Below are 21,221 nucleotides of genomic sequence, written 5' to 3'. Positions count from 1 at the left end.
GAAATTAATTCACTCACAGAGGTGTTTCTTTATGGGCTTTCTAGGGGCTCTCTTTGTTTTTAAATACCTTGGGGTAAGTAATTGCAAAGGTTTCAGCAATTTCCCAACTCTATTAGTTTGTCAAGTCATATAATCCTTGGTAAAGCACAGTAAATAAAAACAATGCCTCTGTTTTCCATCAACAGATATGAATTATTCTGCAAGGGTGGTTTCCCCTACATGATAGCAAGAGATGCAGTCATTAATAGAGAAAGATAATGGATGAGAAGCATCAAGCTTACCAAGCATTCTAGCTGCCCCCTGACTTCCCCAGAGGCGCTTGAACCTGGACACACATTAAAGTCACCTGGGGAGCTTTTGAGAGCAATGCTGACAACTGGGCCACTCTCAGAATCAAGATTTCTCACATGTAAGCCTGGAGATTTGAAGGATTTAAAGGTTCCCCAAGTGACTGAATGTGCAGCCTACTGGAATGTACCACAGGTTGTGAACATCTCAAATCCAGCAGGCTTTCAGGCCTCAGTGTTACTATCTGTGAGATGGGATAGCCATCCTGCAGCGTCTCACATTTGCAAAGGGCATGAAAATTCTGCACCTCCAGGACTCTGAAAACAAAGAACAGCATCTTTGTATCTGTTCTAGATAGGAATTTGCAGCAGAATATGAAATTAATTTCAGCTTATCTAGGTACCCAATTTCTTTATCTTTATGACTGGAATCATTTCTAAAAATCTCGGGTGATTTAAACAGTTCTTTAAGTAGAACCCCCAGCTAGGATTCTCAGGCTCCTTAGGGGAAGCTGTGTGTTTCAGGTGAAGCTTTTTTGGCAAGTCCAAGAGGACACCCATCCCTTTCCTGACCCCACTCGATCTTTTCTTTGTGCTTTGCTAGATGATTCGATTCGAGAACTTTCTCTAAATCAAAGCTACCCTAGAGTCTAGAGAGGTGTCCTTCGTTCTGAAACAACCTGGTCTCTGTGGGACCAGGAAGGGGTCCATATTTATAATCCCCCCCCATAAACACTAGATAGCAACTTGAGGAGGGCAGCAAGCGGACATGCTCCAGCTTGCAGGATGGCAGGCCATCCTCTCAGTGTCTCAGAGGCGGAAAATGTCCATACACGTCACAGTATCCATCCCCCCAGAAAGCTCCTTTGCCCAGAGAAAGCTTCCGTGGAAGAAAATGGGCCAGTAAGGAGTGAGAGGCACCTGTCATCTGGCTTTCTGCTCCTAGACTTTAGTATCCTTTTCTCAAAATCTAGGAAGTGTGGGAGTAACAGAGAAACTTAGATTTTGTACCTAACCGTTCACTTTCATCCCTGTCAGAGGGTGGCCCTATATCCGCCTAAGAGAGTGAGAGTAATGTAAGGTCACCAAATGTCTGGGTGTGCCCCAGACTGAGGGGCTTTCAGGCACATGGGACTTTCAGTGCCTAGGCCAGGCAGTCCTGGGGAAACGGGTGATGGGCCACCCTTCCTTCTGGGGCCCGCTTGAGGAGCTCACCTCCAGTCCTAATGGAGTGATTTCCCAGAGCAGTTTTCGCCTCACAAAGGAAGAGGGTGTAACCCTGGCAACCCCCATATTGGCCGCCACCATAGTTGCTTCTGGGCCACTTCTGGCCGTCCCTGCCTGGAACCCGTTCTCAAGGGCATCTGAACTCTCAGCATACTCTGTGTATTGGCTGGGCTGCAGCCACCCTGCAGGACGACCCCGGATAGGAAAAGCTGGGCTGGCAAAGGGCAGCTGGCACCATGGAGACTTTCCTCACACGTGTTTGCTTTTCACAGGAAGCAAATTTTAAAGTTCTTGGATGCTGAAAAGGACATTTCTGTCCTAAAGGGAACCCTGAAGCCTGGAGACATTATTCATTACATCTTCGATCGAGACAGCACCATGAATGTGTCTCAGAACCTCTACGAGCTCCTCCCCCGGACTTCACCACTGAAGAACAAGCACTTTGGGACTTGTGCCATCGTGGGCAACTCGGGGGTCTTGCTGAACAGCGGCTGTGGGCAGGAGATTGACGCCCACAGCTTCGTCATCAGGTAACACGCCCCAGCAGGCACTCTGGGGCCAGAGCGGCGGGCAGGCTGAGTTTCAGTGGAGCATTGCCAGTTGTCCCAAGAGACTGAAATGAGGCCTTGACAGAGTTAGCCCCTACTCTCAACCATGACTGCTCATCAGAATCATTTGGGGAGCTTCGCCTCCAATGTCCAGAATGTACCTCAAACCAATTAAATCAATGGAGGAGAGGGGAAGAGAGGCGTGGCAGGGGTGCGGGCAACCCAGGGAGCACAGGTCATTCTGATTTACAGCCAAGGTTGAGAATCACTGATCCACAGCAGAGGTGGGCAGATGCTGGCCTGCAGCCTACTTTTGTAAATAAAGTTTGGTTGGAACACAGCGACGCCACCCATTTTCATATCATTTGTGGCTGTTGTCTCACTACAAAGAGTGTGGAGTCACTGGGCACGGTTAAGTCATTGGGTGGAATTGCAGAGTCACAACAGAGAGATCATATCACCTGCAAAGCAGAAAATGTTATTATCTGGCCCTTTACAGAAAAAGTTTGCTGATCCCCTGAGGTAGAGCCTGATACAAAAGGTTGGTAAGAAAATCTCCTGGGCTGGCTAGTTGTTGGTTCAACTTTGCAAAACTCTTGTAAGTGTCTTGGAAGGGGGTGCCCTACTAGTGACTTTATTACCCTGTTCTCAAAATCTGGGAAGTGCGGGAGTAACAGAGAAACTTGGATTTTGTACCTGACCGTTATTTTCTTGAAAATATCTGCTCTCATTTTCCAGTTGCCTGGGACATTTGTACACAAGGTTGCCCTTGGCCCTGACACCTGACCCCCAACCCACCACAGTCATGGAAACAAGGCTTTGCTGTCTCCGGTCAAAATTAGGGCATCCAGAGCCTCGAGTTTCATTGCAGCCGGCTCCCCAGCCCTGGCAGAACTGCATACGTTCTCATGTTTCTGTGGGGACCAACTCGAGGCAAAGACAGCCTTGTCCTGGGGCTTTGGGAAGCCACCTTATCGTAGAGTTCCCTAAACCTTGGGACAAGGGAAGAAACCGTGTCTTTACTCTTGCGTCCGCTGGGATTGAAATGCTACCGCAGCCTGGCAGCCAGAGTTTTGTCATCCTCTGCCAGGTCCGTCTGGCCCTGGCACATCCAACAGCTCAGTCCCTGTTTTTCAGAGCCCTTTAGTCTAAAGTCTAGTGGAGGGAGGGTGAGGGGAGGGAAAGGAAGAAGAAAGTGTGGCAGGTCTGTCTGATTGGAAGTCAGAGAAGGAGTGACGGTTGGGCGTTAAAGGTGAGGGTGTGGGGGCCAATGCCTCCTCCCAGGGGGTCGGATCCCCTCCAGGAGTGCCCAGCAGTATCCGGTGGGGGCTTTCTGACCTAATGCCATACACTTAAGCCATGCCTCTTCCATTGTCACAAGTCATGAGTCCCCACAGTGAGCATCACACAGCCCATGAAGTCCTGACCCAGGAATTTTTGGAGGCAGATTTTGGCCACAGTTTCCTTTTGGAACCCTTTCACATAGTCAGCAGTGCGCGGTTCAAAGCTGGGCCTTGGCTTTGCTACCCATTTGTCACATGACTTGGGGTGTATCTCTCTGCCTTTCTGGGCCTCAGTTTTATCATCTGTAAAACGGGCTGGGTGGACTGGCTGGCCTTGAGGTTCTTTCATTATGAATACGGTCTGTGCTCTAGCCTAGTGCTTCTCAGACTTTACCGTGCACAGGAGTCTCCTGGGCTTATTGACAGGCAGAGTTTTGGGGTCTAGGGTGGGGCCGGCAACTCAGCATTTCTAACAAGCACCCCAGGGGACGCCACTGCTGGTGTGTGACTGCACGTGGAGAGGCGCAGCCGGGGTGTACTCTGCCTCACTCCTGGGAGTCATGTCCACACCCATCCACACATACTTGGAAAATATGGATCAAAAGTGCCAAGGAGCAAGCTACTTCAAAAAGTGCAGTTGTTCTTTGTCCCTTAGGCCTATGTTCATGGCTCTGAAACTCCCACGTGTCTCTGGGGTGGACCTGAGGGGTGTTTTAGGACAAGATTTTGCAGCCCCACTGTGTACAGACTAACGTTTGACATCAGGGATACGGTACCCAGTAGTGGCACTAGCTCCTCCACCCCGCTGGGACTGTTCCTCTGGGTTCTTCCAGTCTAGGAGTTTGTTCCATGCCCTGCACTTGGAAATATGCTACAGGCCAAAGCCCCACACTCACAATAAAGAGAGCGTGAGTGTGATGTTGCAAGCATTAAATGAGATGGCATATGGGAATATGCCTGGGATGGTGTCTCCCACACAACAGGGACACTAAGTGTTAATTCCCTGGGGACTCTGTCTCCACTCCACCCACCTCACCCCCAAGTGGTGAGCTCCTCCAGACCAGAGTGGCTGTGTCCATCTCCAGGCCTCCTGTCCAAGGCTGTGCCAGGCCAGAGGAAGGCCTCCGTGTGGCTTTGCTAGAATGGCAGACACTGTGAAACTCCTGATAGAGGTTTCTGTCTCTGCCAGTCCAAGTCTTCAATCCATTCACCCTACCTCTTCTGTGGGAGAAACGCACAGACACGCAAGACCTCACCCCCTCTCAGAAAACTCTATGTGGGGAAGACAAGCTTGTAAGTCCTGGTGGGACACATGGCACGCAAAATGCAACGATCTTGCAAAACCTAGTGCCTCCTAGGGAGTTCAAGGCAGGCTTCCGGCAGAAGCGGCATTGGAGTGTGAGTTGCCTTTGACCAGTGAAAGTGGTGAGGAGGAGGAAACAGCATGAAGAGAGGCATGGAAGCAAGAAGGCAGATGCATGGATCAGGCAGGGCACTGCTTAAGCAAGCATCAGCTGCACAAAGTGCTGCTGGGAATGGATGGGAGGCTGGTCCCAGGAGAGCCCCATGATCCTGCAATGCCAGGCTAAGGACACTGTGTCTATCTGGGATCCTGTGCGCAAAGTATAAGCTCCCAGCTGTTTGGGGATCAGAACTTCATTGGGCACACACACAAACGCATGCACACACACGCACGCACGCACTTCTTCCATAAGGAGAATCTGATGAACAAATGCCCTTCCATGGATAAACCACATTATCATCATTGTTATCCCTTACCATATGTTGGCCACTTGGAATGTACCAGGTGCTATTCTATGCACTTCCTGTTTATTAACTTATTTAATTCTCACAACTACTGTGTATGGAGTGCTCTGTTTTTATCCTGGCTTTGCAGTGAGGAAATTGAGGCAGAGAGAGGCAAGTGCCACACAGCTAGTGAGGGCTGGAGCCAGGCTGTAGACCGGGGAGTTGGCTTCCAAAGTCTGCCCAAGTTGCCTCTCTCACCCTGCAGAGTATTCCTCAATGTGTACCTGTGGGTGTGGTGGTTTCTGGAAGGGAGTGACTCCTCTCCTGCCCGGAGCCAAGGCAATCCAGAAGTCACTTTGGGAGGCCTGGCCTACTGTTGGACAAAAGAGAGCCTAGATCAGATTGAACCCCTTCCTAACGCCTCCTTCTCGCCTAAATGAAGCAATTCACATCTGGTGGGGAAGGAAGACGTCTAGACAGTCCACTTAGGGCAGAGCTCCCCTACCCCAGCATCCTCACTGAGGCACAGTCATTGGAAAAGCTTGGACTTCACAGCCCCTCCCTGCCTCCCTCTTCTTGTGCCTCTGCAGGTAAGGTATGAAGCCCCTACTGTGAGCCGAGTCCTATACTGAATGAGGGCTGGGGCCTGCCTACAAGGAGCACACAGCCCCTGTTCCCATTGCCCACAACATCTTCCAGGAGGTGGCATCCCAGACTGGCCAACATTGTAATTGAGAGTGTGTTTCCTGCTTCACCCTTCTGGGCCACCTTGTGAGCCGCCAGGGTTAGGTGCCACATCCCCTTCATTCTCCTTGCCTCTGTCACAGCCCCTCCTGCCCCATGGTTGCTTCCAGTCCATCTGAACTGCATGCAGTCCACTTGGCCCTGCCTCGGGACCTGGAGCTTGGCCTAGAATCGGCCCCAGACCCTCAGGAAGGCCTTGGAAGCCTGGCTCAGCCGGGTTTCAAGGCAATAGGAGTAACTGAGACCTGGGCAGCCCCACACTGACTGATGTACTCCAGTGACACCTCAGTCTCTGAGGCCTGTGGCAAGGGCTTCTGAAGGGGAATTGACCCAAGGCAATCCTATCCCTTTGCAGTGTTTAGTCACAGTTAAAGATAGCAAGACCTGGGGCAGGGATGAGAAGAGGGGATATTTTAGGGCGTTCAGTCTGAAATCACAAACAGGCTCTTTGAGTCGAATATACCTGAGCTTGACTCCTGGTGGTTCGCTTTCTAGCTCCAGGCCTTTGAGCAAGTTAATTCTCACACACTGAGCCTCCATTTCCTCACTTGTAACAGGAGGGTCATTAAAACTGGGTCACAATAAAATCAGTTGACCTATGTTAAAGGACCGGTCAGTGCCTGGCACACACCAGGGGCTCAAAAAATAGGAGTTTTCTTTCTGATTAACCCACTTTTTCTCCCCAGTTGTTGAAAAAGGAAAGTCCTTGCTTAAAGGGAGGGATAAATAAAGTTCCTGGATTTCTTCATTTGATGATGACTTGCGATCCCTTGTCTTCATGTCTCCAGCCTCTATTTTTACACTTTTAACTGGATTTCTCAGACTTCTTTTCACTGGTCAAAGGGCTTTTCCACCATTAAATCCTCTGTGCCAGACAGCAGCCAGACCTCCCCTGCAATGCCCTCTGCTGCCATCCCAGTCCCAGGCATAGGCAGGAAACCCAGATATGCACACCCAGGCTGGGTCTCCCACAAGGAAGTCGTCAGGTTAAATAGCCTCTGCTATTTAACCCAGGCAGCCTGACTTGTCAACATGAGTTTGCAGTGGCCTCTTAGTTTGCCCTCCAGTACCCAACTCCATCCCCTCCAATCCATACCGCAACGTCATCTCATTGCTTTCTAATTGTGGCCAAAATTTCTAAACCATCCCTGTCACTCTCCTGCTCCAGAACCCTCAGTGGCTCCCTATTGCCCTCAGAACCAAGTCCCTGGCACACAGGTCCTTTGATACCTCACTCTGCTTGCCTCCCGAACCCCATCTCCTCCACGCAATATACTCCAGTCAGACCAAATCACTTGCCTTTCTCTAAACACCCATGTTGTTTCCCACCTCTCTGCCCTTGGATACCTTTCTTGTGCCCACAGTGCTATAGCATGGTATTCCTAAACTGCTTGGCTATAACACTACCTGAAGAGGAAGGGCTTGTGAAAAATCGGTATCAATGCTTAGGCTCACCTGCTGAATCAGAATCTCCAGGTGAGGAACTGGGGAATCTGTATTTTTAATGAGTGCCTGGGGTGATTCTTCTGACTTGGCAAACTGGAGAAGCACTCTTTTCATGTACCTTGTCCACTAATAGACTTCTGCTTAGTGGTCACCACCTCAGGGAAGTCCACCTGACACTCCTCCTTCCCATAAAAATGATGACAACAGTTAGCATTTATCAAGCTCTTACTATATCCAGTAGTGTTCTACGTACTGAGCATGTAGCAATTCTTTTTTTTTTTTTTTTTTTTTGAGGCGGAGTCTCGCTCTGTCTCCCAGGCTGGAGTGCAGTGGCCGGATCTCAGCTCACTACAAGCTCCGCCTTCCGGGTTCTCGCCATTCTCCTGCCTCAGCCTCCCAAGTAGCTGGGACTATAGGCGCCCGCCACGTCGCCCGGCTAGTTTTTTGTATTTTTTTTAGTAGAGACGGGGTTTCACAGTGTTAGCCAGGATGGTCTCGATCTGCTGACCTCGTGATCCGCCCGTCTCGGCCTCCCAAAGTGCTGGGATTACAGGCTTGAGCCACCGCGCCCGGCCTAGCAATTCTTTTAATCCTTGGGAGGGATGCTGTTGTGATCTCTATCATAGCTTAAAGTAATGGAAGGTCTCAGGAAGCACAGAGAGGTTGAGCAAGTTTCCCAGAATCACACAGGTAGAAAGTGTCAAAGCGAGTTTAGAGCCTGGAAGTCTGCCTTCGGATCCCTCACTCTGTCAACTGATGGGCCAGGTCACTCTCGGCAACAGCATCATCATCTTGTGGACTGAGGACTGGCTTACTTGCTTCTTTCCTCCTCTCCTAGATCCTGAACTCCAGAAGACAGGCATTTACATCCACAGGGTCTAGCAAAGTTCTAGGTACATGGTATGAATTCAGTAAACATTTGTGGCAGAAAAAGGAGGAGAAAGGATGACGGGAGGGGCCTGTGAGTGTGGAGAGATGCCCTGGGTCTTTGTTTGGGGATGAGAAAGAAGCAAGGAGAGGCAAAGGATGGGATCAAGTTAAATAGAAGAAGGGGTCTCAGCTTTCCCAAAAGGATCATGTTGCCTTTTTCTCCGGCAGGTGCAACCTGGCCCCAGTCCAGGAGTATGCCCGGGATGTGGGGCTCAAGACAGACCTGGTAACCATGAACCCCTCGGTCATCCAGCGGGCCTTTGAGGACTTGGTCAATGCCACGTGGCGGGAGAAGCTGCTGCAGCGGCTGCACAGCCTCAATGGCAGCATCCTGTGGATCCCTGCCTTCATGGCCAGGGGCGGCAAGGAGCGTGTTGAGTGGGTCAACGAGCTTATCCTGAAGCACCACGTCAACGTGCGCACTGCATACCCCTCGCTGCGCCTGCTGCACGCTGTTCGCGGGTGAGTGGCCTCCCTACAGGCCAGTAGGACTGTCACTAAGTGTGGGAGATTCTTGGTAGGCAGTATCCTTTTCCCAGGTGCATTTCCACCCCAGCTCCACCACTCACTTGCTGGATGGCCTCAGCAAGTCACCTGGCCTTTCTGAGCCTCCACTCCTTGAGAGATGAGGGGGTTTGGCAAGTGGGTTTCATCTGGCATGCCAATTTTGACCAATGGGTAGTGCTTGCCTAGAGAGCTGAGTTGAGAATGATCCTGGGGGTGGGGCTGTCTCGAGGCTCAGTGGGAACAGATGCCATGAACATGGGAAGAGAGATGGTGGCTGGCAAGTCACATACCATCCCAGGTGTGTGATTTTCAAGAAAATCAGGATCAGACGCACTTGACTTCAAGTAATTCACCTTAATCTCTTTAAACTTTAGTTGCCTCTTCAGTGAAATATGAATGGGAATGGTAACATTGGAGGATGTGAAGACTAAATGAGATAATGGATGTGAAATGCCTAGTATATTTCGGTAGAAACACTTAATGTTATCATCAATCATCGCCATCTTTATGTCTCAGTGCAATATGTTCTAACTCTGCAGAGCACATCTTGTTGATTGGGCTGAGATCTTCAAAGGAGCGTCTCCTAGGATGTTTTTGTCCACACACTCTTCTCTATAAGATGGAAGGGAACTTTACCTAGGAATATGAAAGAGATAGGGAGAGTTAAAGCAATGGAATCCACTCTCTTTAAGAAGAGTTTTGATGTAACTAATTAGCTAAAGATTCTCCTGGTTAGGCCTAGATCTCTAATTCCAGGAAAGAGATTCCAAGAATTAAGGAAAACAAATAGGAAATGTTGAGGAGGGTTGAACTATTCCTATCAAGAAGTCCATGTCAACCTGGATGGCATTCTTAAACAGCCCCAGCCAAACAAGTAGTAGTTCCCAATCTCCTCCTTGTTTCCTCCCATTCATGTGACCTGGCATAGATCTCCCTGGCACTTGGATCAGTAAATTGGCTAGGAATTTACTAGTGCCCATTAGAGCAACCACAAGAAAAATAGTTAAATATTAATCATTCATTCACTCTCTTCCAGTTTTCTGTTGCAGTAAAAATCATCTCATGACTTAATAGCTTAAAAAAACAACAGCAACATTCATTTTATATTGTTTACAATTTCTATTGGCTAAGAATCTGAGAAGGGCTCACCCAGATGGTTCTTAGGTCAGGTGCAGTCAGATTGGCTAGAAGTAAAACAGTGGGGGACTGAAGCAGCTGGGGTTAATCATGCGTCTCTCTCCCTCTCTTTATGTTGTATTAGGGTTTCTCTAAATGATCTCTCTCTGTGGGCTACATTGGGCTTCCTCATAGCATGGTAGCCTTAGAGTGGTAAGACGTGTACATGGTGGCCCAGGCTCTAGCACAAGTGGCCCAGAGACCAAGGCAGAAGCTGCATCACATTTTAAGACCACATAGTGTCACTTCTATTATCATCTACTAGCCATCTAGTCATTAAATTAGCTTAGGATCAAGGGAAGTAGACATAGACCCTGCCTCTCAATGGGAAAGTGCCCATTTGTAGATGCGTTTTAAAACCTACACATATTCATTCCACATATATTTATTGAGTGTTTACTATGTGCCAGGCTCTGTTCTAGACACTAAGATACGGTAGTGAATAAAATAAAGTCCCAGATCTCATTAACAATTATGTTTTCTTATAGGGAAAGATAAATTACAGGTAAACAAATAAATAAGATATTTTTAAATAGTGCTATCAGGAAAGTCTTCTCTGGAAAGAAGTTGGTTTGAGCTAAGTCTCAAGGAACGAAACAGCACCAGCCATGTGCAGATCTGGGGTAGGAACCTTCCAGGTGGAGGGAACCTTAAGTGCAAAGGCCTTGAGGTGGGAGGGTGTGCTCAAGGTTCAACCAAGAGACAAATGTGGTTGAAACAAAGTGAGCAAGGAGAAAGGGGAGGAGATGATGTTAGTGAGAGAGGTAGGAACTAGAATGCACATATGTTTGTGGGCTTTGGGAGGCCGAGACGGGCGGATCACGAGGTCAGGAGATCGAGACCATCCTGGCTAACCCGGTGAAACCCCGTCTCTACTAAAAAATACAAAAAAAAACTAGCCGGGCGACGTGGCGGGCGCCTGTAGTCCCAGCTACTCGGGAGGCTGAGGCAGGAGAATGGCGTAAACCCGGGAGACGGAGCTTGCAGTGAGCTGAGATCCGGCCACTGCACTCCAGCCTGGGAGACAGAGCGAGACTCCGTCTCAAAAAAAAAAAAAAAAAAAAAGAGTTTGGATTTGATTCTAAGTTTGAGGGGCAGTGAAGGAGGTGAGGGAGAAGATCTGAGTTGTGTCTTTAAAAGATCCCTCCAGCAAGAATGAAAGCTGGAATATTTGTTGGGAAGCTGTTGCAATAGCTCTGGCAAGAAATGATGATGGCTTAGACTAGGATTATGGCGTGGGATATCTAAGAGTTGGTCAGATTTGCTATAAAATTTGGAGGTAAAGGCAGCAGGATTTACTGGTGGATTCTGTTTAAGGACCATAATGGGGGAGAGAAAGAGAAAAATCCAGGATGACTCTTAGAGTTAGAGTTTGAGCAAACAAGCCCAAGCAAACAAGCTTAATGTGGCAGTGCCATATTCTGTGATAGAAGAGCTTAGAAAAGCCCACGCATGTTTGGGGGCATTGCAGAAGGAAGTTCTTTCTTGAGCATATGAAGTATGAGATGCCTGTTACAAATATATACCCTACCACACTCCTGACCTCCCAGCTTGGGGTCAGGCCCTATACCCAGTTGCCCATCCAACCACATGGCAGATCAGCAGGGACATGAAAGAGCCCAGTGTACAGACTCCCCACTGACTGAGGGGCATCAGGATGCTCTTCATTGGGGCCTTAGCATAAATCAGTGTGACCTTGGGAAGCCTTCTGAGCCACCCACAAAGGATTCTTGTCCTCATGAAGGTGAGTGTGGTCACCCAAGCCTGTGACCAACACTGGTATCATTAAGATGGATATCAACAGGGAAAACTCATTGCCCCCAAGAAAGCCCTAGAGAGACATTCAATAAGGAGCAGCCACATGTGTGTCTGATGGAGCCAGAATGATACCTATATGGACACAGGGCTCAATGGGGCTACATAATTTATCCTGGAGGTTGGCCTGTCAGGACCATCTTTTCACTTCATCCCTGTCAGAGTAGGTCTGCAGTGGCAACCCTCCTCTCATGGACTGTTTAAATATTAAATATTGTTTCTTCCTAGAAGGAGGAAACTCTTGAGATGGTTCTGAAGTCCTTGGGGATAAGAGGAGAAACACTGCCTTTTGTTAAGGAGAGAAAAAGTCCCTTGAATGGGGAATGGGCAACCACCTGGAAGAAACTGATGCAGCCAGAGCTATTTCCAGCTATAATTGACTCACTTTCATCTGTCAAAATAGCATTAAGCACCAGTAATAAACCCTTTAAACAAACAGGCTGTTCATCCTGAGACTGCAGCATCTTCAGTTGCAGGAGCCCCCGGGAGGAAATACTGCAGGATGGGTGAGGTTAGCCTCTGCTTTTAGTAGGGGGAAAAGAAGGGGAGAAGGGGGTTTGGAATGGATTTCTGCCAATGATCCTCTCTCTCCGTGGGGCCATTGGACCTTGCAGGGTGCTGGGTCTAATAGGACACCAATGAAAAGGTAGGAAGCATGTGTTGTTAGCCCTTGCCTTGGTGGGACCTTACCTGGTGTTCACTGCAAGTGGAAGAATGGGCTGGGGAGGGATGCAGTACAAAGTCACACAAGAAAAGACCAAGGGATTGTAGAGAGGAAGACTGAGGAGGAATCTGGCCAAGAGGCACTGTGGCCTAGCATCAAAACCATTGGCTTTGGCAGTAGCGACGCCTCCAAAAGGTCCAGACCCCAGCTCTGTGACTGGCTTGGTTGTATCACCTGCCTTCCCCCTTCCCCCAGAGCCCCACAGAGTATACATGTAATCAATCAATCGTGGCTACTGTGATTGTGGCAGCTGCCACCTGCCACTTGGAGAGCTACAATGTGGGAAAGACATAAGACTTGTCCCATGGACTCAAGAGTTCCAGGGGCTGGAGCCACAAGGAGGAAAGTGCAATAGGCTGAATTTAAGACAGGACTCTGTAGTAGTCAGAACAGTGGACTAAGTCAAACCAGCCACTCATGAGTTCTTCACCTTGAAGTCCCAATAATGGACTGCAGTTTGCAAAATAATCTTTTTTCCTATGTTAAGATATGTTGCCCAATAAACCCCCCATTTATAGGATATGTGGGGGAGGTATGAATAAACTTTTATTGTGATAAAATATACATAACATAAAATTTACCATTTTAATGATTTTTTTTTCTTTTTCAACTTTTATTTTAGATTCAGGGGGTACCTCTGCAAGTTTGTTACCTGGGTATATTGCATGATGCTGAGGTTTGTGATACAAATGATCCCACCACCCAGGTACTAAGCTTAGTACCCAACAGTTTTTCAACCCTTTCCCCATTCCCTTCTTCTCCAGTGTCTATTGTTGCCATCTTTATGTCCATGAATACCCAATGTTTAGCTCCCACTTATAAGTGAGAACATGTGGCATCTGGTTTTCTATTCCTGTGTTAATTCATTTAGGATTACGGCCTCTAGTTATTAGATCGTCGGGGAGGGTTTCTTGTGAATGGGTATTGTTAATATGGTGTGTATGTACCACATTTTTTTTATCCAATCCACTATTGCAGGGCACCTAGGTTGATTCCATGTCCTTGCTATTATGAATAGTGCTGCTATGAACATGCCAGTACATGTGTCTTTTGGTAGAATGATTTGTTTTCTTTTGGATACTTATCCAGTAATGGGATTGCTGGGTGGAATGGTAGTTCTACTTTCTTTGCAAAATCTCCAAACTGCTTTTCACAGTGGCTGAACTAACTTACAGTCCCACCAACAATATATAAGCATGCTCTCTCTCCACATCCTCACCAACATCTGTTGTTTTTTGACGTTTTAATAGTAGCCATTCTGACTGGTATAAGATGGTATCTCATTATGGTTTTGATTTGCATTTCTCTGATGATTCACGATGAGCAGCATTTGTTCAGGTATTTCTTGGCCACTTATTTGTCTTCTTTTGAGAAATGGCTGTTCATGTCTTTTGCTGATTTTTTAGTGGGGTTGTTTTATGCTTGTTGAGTTGTTTAAGTTCCCTATAGATTCTGGATATTAGACCTTTGTCAGATGCATAGTTGGTGAATATTTTCTCCTATTCTGTAGGTTGTCTGCATTTAAAGCATTGTTAATTGTACATTTCACTTAGAAGAAATTCGCTCTTAGAAGAAAACTTACAAGAAATTTTTCATCACCTTGTGTTTGGCAATGGTCTTTTAAGTGTGACACCAAAAGTACAGGCAATGAAAGAAAAAAATAGATAAATTGGACTACCTAGAAATGTAAAACATTTGTGTATCAAAGGACAGTGTATCAACACAGCTCATATAATTAGAGAAAAGATTTACAAATACTATACCTGATAAGGGATTAACATCCAGGATATGTGAAGAACTCTTACAATTCAACAACAGAAAATCCAAATAACTCAATTTGAAAATGGGCAAAAGACTTGGAATAGATATTTCTCCAAAGAAAATATTCAATAATTACAGGCCAATAAATACAGGACAAGATGCTCCACTGATCGTAAGGGAAATACAAATTAAGTACATGAATGTATTAGTACATTCTCACACTGCTGTAAAGAAATACCTGAGACTGGGTAATTTATAAAGAAAAGAGGTTTAATTGGCTCACAGTTCTGTAGGCTCTCCAGGAATCATAGTGGCTTTGGCTTCTGGGGAGATCTTAGGAAGCTTCCAGTTCTGACAGAAGGCAAAGGGAGAGTGAGGCGTCTCACATGGCAGGAGCAAGAGAGAGAGGGAGGTGCTGTACACTTTTAAACAACTGGATCTTAAGAGAACTCACTCATTTTCATGAGGACAGCATCCATTGGATGGTGCTAACCCATTCCCAAGAAACTGTCCCTGATGATCTAATCACCTCCCACCGGTCCCACCTCCAACATTAGGAGTTACAAAATTCGACATGAGATTTGGTAGGAACACAGATCCAAACCGTATCAATGAGATATCACTTCATACCCTCTAGCATGGCTATTAGTAAACACACATACACACACACAGAAAATAACAAGTGTTCGTGAGGCTGTGGAGAAATAGGAACCCTTCTGCTTTGCTGGTGGGAATTTCAAATAAGAATTCACTTTTAGGGCAGTAACCAGGGGTCAGTATAGTCATTTCACATCTAGACATAAGTCAGCTACCTTGACAAAGCATTTCATGGGCAACTTGGACTTGACGGACAGTTTAGGGAATCGAAGGGGACAAATGTTAACTTGTTACCTTCATTTTGTTACCTTCATTTTGCAAAAGAGGAACTTAAGCTCGGACAAGTTAGGTCATTTGTATGAGGCCATCCAGCATTTAAGTGGCACAACCAAGAACTGAACTGCACTGTCTTACTCTAATGTGGTGCACCAGGTGCAGCAGAAATTTGCACTCATTTAGTACTGGGCTAGAGACAGGGATGGCAATGAGCTGAGTGGGCCAGGAGCTGCCACACTGGAGAAGGAGTGTTAGAAGGTAGCAGCGCATCAAGGCTACACATGCACACTGCAGTTGTTCAGAGCCTGGGGCAGTGCCTTATCAGGGAGAACAAGCTGAAAGGTCAGAGCTCCTCAGCATCCTATCAAACACCAGCCAGCACCTGGGCATGACACAGTCGTGCTGAAACCCCAGCTGAGGCTCTCCATGCCACTTGCCCTTGAATGTGCCTTTGGTTTCGCTCTTCTTAATTTGTTTGGCTGCCCGTTCACAACAAAGGCATTTTTTTTTTTTTTTTTTTCCAGAAGAAAAGCAGGCATCCTTGGGTGGTGACTCAGAAAGGCTCAGAAATGCAGTCACACCTGCATGCCGCTCTCAATGGCTTGCGACAGGACATGTGGGAAAACAGCTGAGGGGTACAGATTACCATAGTAAATGCTTACATGCTGCATGCCATACTAAGCATTATCTCATGTCACTAGAGGACTACTGCCATTATCCCTGTTTTAAAGATAGGAAAACTGAGCCTCAAGGAGTAACTTGCACAAGGTCCCACGGCTGGTTAGGGACAGATCCAGGTCTCCTCCCTGCTCCTGATCCTCCTGATCACCATCCATTTGCCCCTATTAGACATAACTAGGAAATAGTGATGGCACCCTAGAGAATCATGTCAGGAAGGCCAAAGTCAGGATGGGTTTGAGTTTATGCAAATATTAAGAAAAACAGAAAAGTCTCTTTATATTTCAAGTAAGAACCAAAGGGTTAGGAGCAGATGGCATCGGGGCTATGAAGGGCAAACGTATAATGAACTCCTCAACTCCTATATCTGTTTTTTCAGCAAAGATGAGCCTTTTACTTGGATAGGAGAACAGGGCCTTTGGGTTCTTTACCGACAGTCCCACTTTCCTGCTCTAAAGCAGTGGTTCTTAACATTCATGGTCCCCAGACCAGCAGCATCAGCATCACTGGGAACTTGTTAGAGATGCAAATTCTCAGGCCCACCCCAGACCTGGTGAATCAGAAACTCTAGGAGTGGGGCCAACAATGTGTGTTTCAACTGTGCTCCAAGTAATCTGGATGCACAGCATAAGTCTGAGAACCACTGCTATCCACAGAGTCAAAACCAGTGAACCTCCCGGGGCAGACTTGCAGTCAGACCACTGAGCAAGCTGGCCATGATCTTCTCCAACTCATGCAGAATTAGAGAAGGGAATCAGGCAATCTCCGTCCCAATTTTCTAAACATGAGGAAAGGATGGACAACGGTGAGCTTAATGTCAACACCAAGCCAGAGTTTCAAATAGGTTATCAGTCTTATGGCTGATGAATGCTTAAAGATGGAGACGTAAAACTGGAAGATACTTGGGCACACTGTTCTGATGTTCCTTTGTGAGGGAGGCAGCGGACAGGTAGACCAGGGATCAGTATAGTCATTTCACATCTGGACATAAGTCAGCTACCTTGACAAAGCATTTCATGGGCAACTTGAACTTGACGGACAGTTTAGAGAATTGAATGGGACAAATGTTAACTTCTCGGAACAACCTGATAAAATAGATATTATTTTCCTCTCGTTTCTATTCATAAGGAAACTAAGGGTCAGAAATGCAAAGTAAATTGCCCAATTGGAATTCATAGAACATCAACATATGAGTTTGGGGGAAAGGGGAAATTCAACCCATAACAGCTGGGTTAGATGGCCTCCCTTCCCACGCTGAGATTCTCTCATTCAACACATCTGAGTCTCTGCCCCACAGTGTACTTATGAAATTTCCACCTATCTGAGGCAGTGAGCAGGAAAAGGGGAGCATGTTTCCGAAACCAAAACAGAAGGCCTGCCCTTCTGTAAACTGCAGATGAAAGGAAGGAAGCTGGAATTTAAATCCACATATATAGCCGTCAGTGATCTCTACTATCTCCACTGTGACTTCCTTGTATCTTGACAGATAGTTTAACCACTATCTGCTGACCATTGACACCCAAAGGATGCTAATTAATTAGATTAATGTGGACCACAGAGAGACCTCTCTGAACCAGCCACTGGGCTTGGTCTCTGTCCCCATTTTTACCAATAACTTAAATGACAGCATCAGTGGTCTGCTTAGCACATTCACTGGTGATGTGACTTTTGGGGGATTCTCCATATTTAAGGTCTCAGAATTAGAACCAAATCAACCAAAGAGGAAAAAATTTGACATGGACAAATGCAAGATTCTGTACTTAGGTTCCAAACATGTGTACAAGTACAGAGAGATGAACAGCACCAACCATCGGTGGTGTGTGGTTGCTCAAAAGGATAACATGGTCTTGAGTCACAACAATGAATGCATAGCATCTCTAGGAGTCAGGGAGGTTGGTGATGGCCTTGCTTTTCTCTGCCTGGCCAGATCCCACTTAGAGAATCACATTTTTCTTTAGGTGCGAGGCCAGAGAGGGGCCACAGTAGCAGAGAAATTTGGAAGCTGAGAGGTTTTGAGAGAGAAGGCTCCAAGGAACAAGAGTTTCATTTACTCGGCAAATACTCATTAGGCACCAGTAGGCTCCAGGCCTGTGCTGGGGGAATAAAAACATCAATAAAACAAGGCTCCTGCCCTCCAGTGGCTCATAGATTTGGTCTGTGAGGCTCCAGGTGTAGAACTAGGGTTGGGGGAGGAAGCCAGATTCCATCCAGACTTTGGGAAGAATATTCCAACAAATAAGATCATCTGAAGTGGGCTTGGCTGCCTCTTAGGAGGTGGTGAATTCAGTATCTTTGGAGATGTTCAGGCAGCAGCGGACCTCCCATTACTGGGATGGTGGAGAGGAAATCCCTGTCATACAGAGTTGGCAGATTAGCTCACTAATCAGGGATACCATAACAACGTCTCACAGACTGGGTGGCTTAACCAACAGAATGTATTATCTCGTAGTTCTGGAGGCTGGAAGTTCAAACCTCAATTGTCAGCATGGTTGGTCCCATCTGAGGGCTGTGAGGGAAGGATCTGCACCAGGCCTCTCACCTTGGCTTATAGATGGCCATCTTCTTGTTCCCATGGCCTTCTACCTGTATGCCTGTTTCCAAATCCCCCCTCTTTGCAAGGACATCTGTTATATTGGATTAAGGCCCACCAGTGACCTAATTTTAACTTGATTACCTCTGTGAATACCCTCCCTCCAAATACAGTCACATTCCAAGGTACTGGGGGTTAAAACATCAACTTATGAGTTTGGGGGAAAGGAGAAATTCAACCCATAACAGCTGGGTTAGATGGCCTCCCTTCCCACGCTGAGACTCTCTCATTCAACACATCTGAGTCTCTGCCCCCGCAGTGTACTCACAAAATTTCTGCCCATCTGAGGCAGTGAGCAGGGAGAGGGGGGAATGTTTCTGAAACCGAAGCAGAATGCCTATCCTTCCGCTCTCACCAGCAGCTGGCAGGGTCCAGCCTCTGGTGCCAACAGGGTGGGCTTCAGAGGCCCCAACCTGAGCAGCTTACCCAGGGGCCCCTGGCTCTGCTGGCCTGTGGGGTGGCACGGAGCCCTGGCTGGCTTTGGCTAGGAAGGTGAGCAATGGAGTGGAAGGACACCATGGCAATTGAGTATGGCCTCAGGCAGCTGGTGGTGAATGGCTCTAATTTAATTACAACATAGAAGGAGGCTGCAACCCACAGAGAAGGTGGCCCCTCAGGCAGGAAATCAGCCCGCTGGCCCTGGTGCAGACAAGGCCTGTGAATTGGTGCTTAATTAGGCACCAGGAGCCTAATTTAGGCTTTAGGATGGCACTGATTGAGCTTGCCTCTGGCCACGGCCAGAGGGGCCAGGTCAGCAAAATAAGCCCTGCTGCAAAGACTTGAGGACCCAAGGTGAGAGAAGAGTAAGAAAGTGCAAAAAGATAGGGAGAGACCAGCACAGGTTGCTGGTGGCTCCTCCCAGACAGGACCCTGGCAATCCAGAGAGTGTGTCCCTAGGGCTGGTCCCTTCCCCGTGCTGGTCCCAGTCTCCTCCGGTTGACAGAGGGTGAGGTGAACTAGATTCACCTTTCTGGAAGTGTGCTCCATGGAAGAGAAAAGGAGGGAGGTCTGTGGTATTAAGGCATAGGTGGCTCCTGGCATTTGTGTGTAATGGATCCTCTCTCTCTCCAATTTCTTTTTAAATAGCAATGCATACAGTGAAAAGAAATCCAAATTGGATTAAAAGATTTAAAGTAAAAAGCAAACTCCACTCCACACCCCCTGTCTTCCTCCACAGAAGCAACCTGTTAAACCGGCTTTCTGTGTGTGGATCCTTCCAAAAATACCCACTTTTTACACAGACGGAACATGTTTTAAGTACTGCACCTTGTTAAATTCTGGAAAGTATTCCATATCGACACACACCACCTCATTCTCCTTCACAGCTGCCTGGCAGTCCACTGTGTGTCCGGATCATAATTTATGTGAGCAGAAGCCATTGGTGGGCTTTGAGGGTGTTTCCAATTTTTTGCCAGTATAATCAATGCTACATTGATCACCCTTGTGCTGATATCTGCAGACATATGCACATCTATAGGTTTGCTTTTTAGAAGTCTTTGCCAGTTTGCATTGTTAATTTGTATAGTTACTGCCAATTACCCTCCCTAGGGGTAGGTATTGATTCACACCCTCACCTACAATTATTGAAAATACCTGTTTTCTCTTAACCTCACCAATGGGTGTATTATCAACATTAGTTATACTTACCAATCCAGTGAAAAATGGTATCTGATTGTTTTTTGAAATTGGATTCCTTTGATTATGAATGAGATTGAATATAATTGTTTCTTTGGAGTGGCGTCAGTTGAAACTCCAGAATCCAGCCAGAAGGCTTAAGCCCCCAAGAAATGGTCTTGCTGGAGCCCCTGCTGGGCCACAGGGAACAGAGTTGATACCTGGGCATGAGCAGCAGTCTCACCACTCCCGGCGGGGCCTGCCAAAAAACCCCCAGTGCCATACTTTTCTCCTTTCTTTTGGTAACTTGCTGTCTAGGATGGTGTGAGCCTGCCTTTCTCATGTGCAGTCCTGGCAGCTGCCAAGAAGGGCTTGCAGTGAAGCTGGGGTAATTTATCTCTCCTGATAATGTCCCCAGAATGAGCCTCTAGTCTCTGCTTGCTGCTTTTCATTCATTGCTTTATTAAAGATTTGTGAACTGCCCACTTTATACATGTGCCATGCTAGGATCTGGAGTTATACAGAAGCAGGAAGTCAGTCCACTTGCTTTTAGAATTTAAAACTGTAGAGAAGGAGGCCGGGCGCGGTGGCTCAAGCCTGTAATCCCAGCACTTTGGGAGGCCGAGACGGGCGGATCACAAGGTCAGGAGATCGAGACCATCCTGGCTAACACGGTGAAACCCCGTCTCTACTAAAAATACAAAAAAAACTAGCCGGGCGAGATGGCGGGCGCTTGTAGTCCCAGCTACTCGGGAGGCTGAGGCAGGAGAATGGCTTAAACCCGGGAGGCGGAGCTTGCAGTGAGCTGAGATCTGGCCACTGCACTCCAGTCCCGGCGACAGAGTGAGACTCTGCCCCAAAAAAAAATAAATAAATAAAAAATAAAACTGTAGAGAAGGAAAAGACAGGTAGACAAGTAATTCCAGGGTAGCGTGATAGGTGCTGTGATAGGGGAAGAACAACATACCGAACACAAAACCATCCAGGGAGGTCCAGGAGGCTTCCTGCAGGAAGTGGCTTCAAAGCCAAGACCTTAAGAAGGGACTGCTAGCCAGGACCACATAGGAGGTGTCGTGGAAGAAACCAAGATGTTCCTCATGACAATGTGGCTGTGCACACTGGGTACTGGGAGAGATGTGCAGGCCCAGATCCCAAGGGCCTCACAAGCCCAATGGAGGCCATCAGGTTTTATCCTGTGGACTCAGGGAGTCATTCGAGAGTTTTCAGTGGCATGTCCATATTTGAGGCTAGCCTGGCTTACTTGAGCAA

At 47.3% G+C, this 21,221-nt stretch overlaps 1 protein-coding gene across 1 annotated transcript in view; it reads left to right on the top strand.

Moving 5' to 3' along the window:
• Positions 1–21,221, top strand: part of ST8SIA2 (ST8 alpha-N-acetyl-neuraminide alpha-2,8-sialyltransferase 2) — a 76,646-nt gene that overhangs the window by 43,555 nt on the left and 11,870 nt on the right. Inside the window, exons 4-5 of the mRNA XM_033188915.1 lie at positions 1,787–2,044; positions 8,383–8,676. Coding sequence (XP_033044806.1) covers positions 1,787–2,044; positions 8,383–8,676 — 552 coding nt within the window. The remainder of the gene's footprint in view (positions 1–1,786; positions 2,045–8,382; positions 8,677–21,221) is intronic.

This window comes from Trachypithecus francoisi, unplaced genomic scaffold (genome assembly GCF_009764315.1).
Source record: "Trachypithecus francoisi isolate TF-2019V2 unplaced genomic scaffold, Tfra_2.0 Lachesis_group3, whole genome shotgun sequence".
In the NCBI taxonomy this organism is placed as follows: domain Eukaryota; kingdom Metazoa; phylum Chordata; class Mammalia; order Primates; family Cercopithecidae; genus Trachypithecus; species Trachypithecus francoisi.
Note: the sequence above shows the minus strand (reverse complement) of the source record. Positions and strands in the feature narration are given on the sequence as shown.